This window comes from Vitis riparia, chromosome 19 (genome assembly GCF_004353265.1).
Source record: "Vitis riparia cultivar Riparia Gloire de Montpellier isolate 1030 chromosome 19, EGFV_Vit.rip_1.0, whole genome shotgun sequence".
NCBI lineage: Eukaryota > Viridiplantae > Streptophyta > Magnoliopsida > Vitales > Vitaceae > Vitis > Vitis riparia.
The window spans coordinates 16,903,088-16,910,047 of NC_048449.1; the positions used below are offsets into that span (position 1 = coordinate 16,903,088).

The window sequence follows — 6,960 nt, forward strand, 5'->3', positions numbered from 1 at the left end:
GGGGAATTTCGCCACCAACACTGGCGCCGTCTGTGGGAACACGTCTTCTCTTCTCAGTAAATCCTATACCTTCCAACTGTAAAGATGACTTCACCCTCAAGGAGTCGTGCTTCAGCCAAAGGTGTCGAAAGTCACTCCGATGCAAATGCAAATTCTGCTCCAAGAAACAAGGAAACTTAGAGAAGAAAACAATGTCTTGAGGATCTGAAGCTCTCCTCAACCTCAGCACTATCAACGGAGGCAGGACCCCTGTCACAGCTAGGGAGCTCCATTCCCCCTCGAGGCGAGCCCAACCCTCGAGGCGCATGAAGTATGGCCTATTGAAACCCCGGTGCACGCCCACCGTGTCCGACGAGACGAAAGCTCAAGCTCCACTCAAGTCTCATCCAAACCACAATGTGAGAAAAGGCCCCAAATATTTGACGCCATGTACGCGCGTCTGGGACCCCAAACATCCTATAAAAACAGGCCTCATGCCACCATATCACTAGGTGCACACTCCGAGCCCTCGAGCTCGCCTACTTTACAGGGACATGCCGCCCGCCCCCCAGTGGCGCGGGTTGGTAAAGATCCCTTGCACACAGCCCCTCCGGGCTCTATCAGCAGGCGTCTGGATGACATGCTCTCCACGCCTTTCAGCTCTCATATCATTAAATATGAACCCCCACGAGGGTTCATCGTCCCGAAATTCTCCTCATATGATGGATCCAGCGATCCCTTTGATCACATAATGCATTATCGGCAGCTCATGACCCTTGACATAGGAAATGATATGCTGTTGTGCAAAGTTTTCCCAGTCAGTTTGCAAAGCCAGGCTCTTTCATGGTTTCACCGACTGCCCGTGAAGTCGATTGACAATTTCCGGGATTTGTCCGAGGTCTTCGTGGGGCAATACTTATGCTCAGCCAGACATAAGCAAAATATCAGCACCTTGCAGAACCTCAAAATGCAAGAAAACAAAACTTTGACAGAGTTCGTGAAGCGCTTCGGACAAGCTGTCCTGCAAGTCGAATCATACAGCATGGACGCAATCTTCCAAATTTTTAAGCGGAGCATATGCCCAGGGACCCCCTTCTTCGAGTCCCACGCTAAAAAACCTCCTACAACCATGGACGAATTATTCCGGCGTGCGAGTAAATACTCCATGCTAGAGGATGACATCCGTGCCACTGCACAGCAGGTCCTGGTAACTAGCCAAGCCGCTAAAAGTGAAGCCACCAGAAGCTTCAAAGCACCCAACCATCCTGGGTCATCCAACAGGGGGCAAGATGAGCGACGCCCACCACTCATTCGAACACCCCTCACCAAGTCGTACGAAAATCTGCTTCCTATAATCAGCAATCTGCCCTGATTTAGATGGCCAGTACCAATAAGATCGAACCCCTCAGAAAGGGACCGCAACAAAAGATGTGATTACCATAAAGATCATGGGCACACGACTGAAGCATGCATAAGCCTCCGTTACATGGTGGAGGATCTCCTAAAGGCAGGACACTTGAAGCAGTACGTCCGAATAGTGCCTAAAGGTGAAGAATCTCCCCATAGTCGAGGCCCACGCGCCCCAGCAGCTCCTGTTAGGGCAATGATCAACTACATATACGGAGGACCCTTAGATGACGAATACAGTTCCAAAAGGAAAAAGCAGAGACTACTGCGAGCAACTACGGTTCGGGAACACGTGAGCTCCATCCGACCAAGATTAGCCAATGGGAGCATCCATCCCATAGATGGGACCATTGTCTTCCCCGCTCTAGATCCATCCCGAGTGCTGCAGCCGCACCGAGATGCTCTCATCCTTACAATAGGGGTGGGAGACTACGACGTAAAAAGAATCTTGATTGACCCAGGTAGTTCCACGGACCTGTTGCAAGTGGCGATCATCAAACGAATGGGTTTCGAACCATCCAGCCTGGAAAATCCCGGAAGAACCCTGTCCGGATTCAATGTTTCTTCTACAACCTCACTTGGGGATGTAATACTGTAGGTTCATGCCGGGCCAGTCATCTGAAATGTTCTGTTTTCTATGGTTAAGGATTTATCCCCTTTCAATGCTATTTTGGGATGCACGTGGTTACATGGAATGAAGGCCATTCCATCCACATACCATCAAAGGGTTAGCTTCATCACCCAAGATGGGCAAATTAATCTTTACGGAAGCCAGCTCGCTGCTCGACAATGTTATCAGATCGCTCGAGAGGCCGGACCCAGCGCCGACTGTGAGCATTCCTCCAAAGAAGCAAATGCTTCTGACCAATAGCAGTTACAGCACCTGGGAGACAAAGATCCCCCGGCAGCAGATCCGTTGGAAGCTGTCCGGATATCAAAGGAAGGTGAACGCTTCACATACGTCAGTACCCTCCTGCCGCCAGCCGAGAGATTCGAACTTCAAAAAGTGCTCCAACAAAGTCGAGATATCTTTGCTTGGATCCACTCGGACATGCCTGGAATACTTCTGAGCGTCGCCTCTCATCGGCGCAACGTATTAGCTACCTCCAAGCCAGTTCGATAAAAAATCCGACGATTCCATCCGGGCAGGCAAAAAATCATTCAGGAAGAAATGGAAAAATTATTGGAGGTCGGATTTATAAAGGAGGTGGAGTATCCGGAATGGTTGGCAAACGTAGTAGTGGTCCCTAAGAAGGAAGGAAAATGGTGAGTGTGCATAGACTACACCAATCTCAATGACGCGTGCCCCAAAGATAGTTTCCCACTACCACGAATGAACAGATGTCGTTATCCCAATTGAAGTGGGTATGCCTACAGCCCGGACTACTGTCAAAGGTCAAAGAAATGAAGACGACGAACTTGCAAGGCACTTGGATTGGGCGGATGAGGCTAGAGAGGCAGCATCCATCCGGATGGCCGCATATCAACAAAAGGCGGCTGCATACTACAACAGGAAGGTGCGACCTCGAATTTTCAAGAAAAGGTCATTGGTGCTTAGAAAAGTTTTTGAAGACACGGCTGAGAAAGGAGCCGAAAAATTTCAGGCCAATTAGGAAGGTCCTTATATGGTGTCAAAAGCTAACAAAAATGGATCATACCATTTGCAAACCTTAAGTGGAACCCCTCTACCCCGCCCTTGGAATGCAGCCAATTTGAAGCAATACTACCAATGAAAGAAAGATGGGAGAACAATGTGAATGAGTATGTTTTATTAATAATTGTGAAATTGTATACAAAAGACATCCGGGCTACAGATATAGAGAGAAGTAGCAGTAAAAGTTACAAAAAGAAAAGCTCTCATTGTGAAGGCTTGCAGCGCAACTTTCCCTCCTCACCCGGGGGAATCGAGGGGACGTCCCGCTTGATACCATATTTCTTCATGTAGCAACGGTAGCCGAAGAAGTACATCTCGTCTACCTGCTTCTGGTAATCCGCCTCGAGTTCCTCCCTTTGCGCAGCAAACTCAACCTCCAACTCTTCTTTTTGCGCTGATAAACGCAACTGCAAATCCTCTCTCTGCTTTTTCTCAATTGACACCTCGGTTTGGAGTTGTCTCACCTCCCCCCTTAGCTGGGCTGCCTTATCCTCCGCCTCGTGCAGGCGAGCGTCTGTAGCTTCCTCCCGGCTTTTCGCCTCTGCTAGCTCTATCCGGAGAGCCTCGTTATTGTCCTGGGACTTCTTCAAGGCTTCAGCACTCTCTTCAGAGGCCCTCCAAGCAGCGGATAAACTGGCTTCAGCCTGCTCCAGTCTTGAGCGCAATTCATCTTCACCGCTCATGCGCTGGGAGACGAAGGCTTTCATATGATAGGTAGTTCGCAGCAAGTTTGTAAAAAGATTGGGATGTTGAACCATGCCGCGAATACCGCTCACCAGCTGCATAAAAACCCACAAACAACGAATTCAAATACCAGCCATATGAAAGACACACCAATATGGAACCAAAAATCAAGGGAAATAAGTTATACCATTTCCGCCGCTTCGAACATCTTTGCTGAAGGCAAGACAATATCTGAGCTGGAAGGAATTTGTTTCAACATCTCTCCCAACTCCGCATAGCTGAAAGAGCTAGCGGAGGTGCAAGCTGCATCATCAACCAGACGCCCCCCTGACGGGATGTTGTGGTGTGGCTCATCCCTTAGAGTCGGGCCCTCATCTATCGCGGTCGGCTGAATCTCTTCGGGCAAACCCTCCTCCGGAACCGGCACCGGGTCGGTTGGGTTTCTTTCTGCCATCACTGTCTCACTCCCTCCGGATGAACCTCTTGGGCGGATGAGCAGCTGACTTCGATGGCTTCCCAAAGACGATCCCGAAGCCGCCCGCTGATGCCAGACTTCAAATCGTGGGCCGGATGAAACCTCCCCCCGGATGCCTTCTTCATCGGTACAATGGCAAGGGGACTTGGTTCACAAGGGGGCAAACCTTGATCTTCAAGGCCCGTTTCTTCCATTGGAGGCACCGCAAAAGGCAACGTTTCACCACAAGAGGCCCCGACTGCATTCTCGTCCGGATGGGGAGAGCCGGGCCGACACGCGGAGGTTGCTTCCTCAGCCGGAAGAGCCATCCATGCAGCCGCTGGAATTGAAGGCCCTGATCCATTTAGACACGCAATGTGTGCGAAGCCGCTTGAAATCGAAGGCAAGACGGAGGGATTTGGCGTTCTTATTATAACTCCCTTTACAAAAGTTGGAGGTGGTATTACCACTTCCTTTGGGGGAGTTGGAAGCTTTATTTCTTTCCCCTTATTGAGAGTCTTCTTCTTCTTTTTTGCTGGGGCACCAACAGGAGGAGAAAACACGGGGCATTTATCACCGGGAGCCTTCCGCAAGGTTTCTTCTTGCCTTCTTTCCTCCCGGTCGCTGAGAAGTGCTTGGCGTGCCTAGGCATCTGCCTCATTTGCCTCCGCATAGAAGGGAAGATCTTTGAGAACAAAATGTTCTCCGGCCACCACCTCTTTAAGCAGTCGCCTCGGTAGTATGTTAAGAACATATGGCTGGGGCTCTTGGGTAACCAAGCGGAGATTTTGCGCTGAAAGAAGCATTTCACAATTCCTCTCATCTGGCGCAATCTCAAACATCCTGTTCAACCAGTTGAACGAGGCTTTTTCTACCCACTCCACCAGCTTCCTCCTTCTTTCCTTGCCTGCACCCAAGAGAACAAAGCCTGTTAGCCACCTTATGATGTTGATCTAACTCACAACCATAGGAGAACAAGAGGCAACTTATTCTTACCTGGGGTCTTCAATGATTGGTTGGGAGTGAACTTCTTATCCGGATGCACCGATAAGACTGCCCATGCGCCCTTGACCATCACGTGTCCTCTGGCGGCCCCCTTAGTCGAATTAGGAAGGCCGGTCACCAGCTGAAGTGATGGAAAACTGGCAACAAAACTATAAATATCGTTCTTCCCTTTCTTGATGGAGTAGACGAATAGGACCTCCAGTAGGGACAGGTCCAAGTTAAACAGCATGTCTAGGATGTTGCAGCCCATCAGTACCCGGACAATGTTGAGGTGGATCAGAGCCGATGGAATCTGTGTGTAGTGGAGGAATTGCTTGAAAAGTGAGGGAAGCGGAAGGCGAAGTCCCGCGTTGAACTGCTCCTTGGAGAAGCAAATGGAGTTATCCCCCGACTTGGCGGTCGACACGACATCACCCTCCAGCAGACGAACGGACACTCCGTTTGGGATGTTGAAGCAGTCTCGGAACTCCTTCTCGTTTAGAAGCTCAGTAAGGTTGACTCGCCCGCCTGAACCGCCCTGCTTGGCCGCGCCAATTGCCACATTTCCCTTCTTCGAAGACATTGTAGATTACGTAAAACCTGCATTACAAGAAAACACCGATCAAAACGCATTCGAAGTGCGTCGCATTGTAAAATCACTAAACCCATGAACCCTAACTCGAAGATTATAGTAACACCACACAGACTTGCCAGAAAAACCATTCTCTTAGCAACCTCACATTCAAAGAAACCTATGAAAACCCTCAAAATACATCACAAACCCCTTATCAATCCCCAGCACATCCTAGCCTCTTCAAAGCTCGAACCCTAACAAAAACTACCTGTATCATTCACTTCTACCAACCCAATCCATCCCCTCAAAGGGCAAACAAACAACATCGCAAGCAGCAAAGTGAAAGAGAAGGGAAGAGTGAAATGGCAAACCTTGCAAAAATTTCTGAGAAAAGTTGAAAACCAGTCGTCACGTCTTTGAACTTTTTCTGAAGAATTTCTGGAAGCACTTAAGAGTCTGGAAGGAGAATGAAAAGTATCAACAGAGGGCCCTGGGCCCCTACTTATAAGAACAAAGCCTCGAGAAACCCCCCCAAACGACAGGAAACACAATTGCACCAAGTTCTGAAACGACACACCATCTGGCACAGCTTTCAAAGTCGGCCCGCCTCACTAGCTCCCGCAACGAGAAAGCGACACATACCATTGCTATCCGTATGAAAGAGAAATTATGTAAAGGTAACATTTTTATCCTGCCTTTTCTGACCAAGCCAGACAGGCGATATAAAAGGGGGCATTGTGGGATCCTCACTAAAAAAGTGCCACGTGGCTCCTTCTCCTTTGGACACGCGGACGATCCCCCTTGCGACACGTAGCATAGCTCATTCCACCCGGATGCATCACATCCGGAACTCTTCTCCGCCGACATTCCACCCGGAGGTATCACAGCCGTCGTTCCATCTCATCCGGATATATCACATCCGGGGTCCAGCCGACGCTCCGCCTTCTCCGGATACTTCACATCCGGTGCCTATCTCCGAATGAGAAAGGAGGACGATTCAACTTCCCTGGACATACATGTCCGGATACTCTGGTAACAACTTAGATCGATAGACACTCGCGATTCACCGGATCCCATTTCCACCCACAATCAAAAAGATAACTCCGACAGCACTGACAACCAAGTCCCCTGAACTGTCACTCATCATTAATGCAAGATACATTCGACAAGACATTCCCAAATCTTCTCAAGTCTCCTGACACATCCCAGATATTTAAAGTCATA

The 6,960-nt window shown here is 49.4% G+C and overlaps 2 protein-coding genes across 2 annotated transcripts; both read left to right on the forward strand.

Moving 5' to 3' along the window:
* Positions 1-427: 427 nt before the first annotated feature.
* On the forward strand, positions 428-1,351 carry LOC117908264. Its single transcript, XM_034821883.1, has one exon. It carries the CDS (start codon positions 428-430, stop codon positions 1,349-1,351), a length of 924 nt encoding a protein of 307 aa, XP_034677774.1.
* A 114-nt stretch (positions 1,352-1,465) lies between these two features.
* Positions 1,466-1,984, forward strand: LOC117908265. The gene has a single exon (XM_034821884.1). It carries the CDS (start codon positions 1,466-1,468, stop codon positions 1,982-1,984), a length of 519 nt encoding a protein of 172 aa, XP_034677775.1.
* The last annotated feature ends 4,976 nt before the right edge of the window (positions 1,985-6,960 follow it).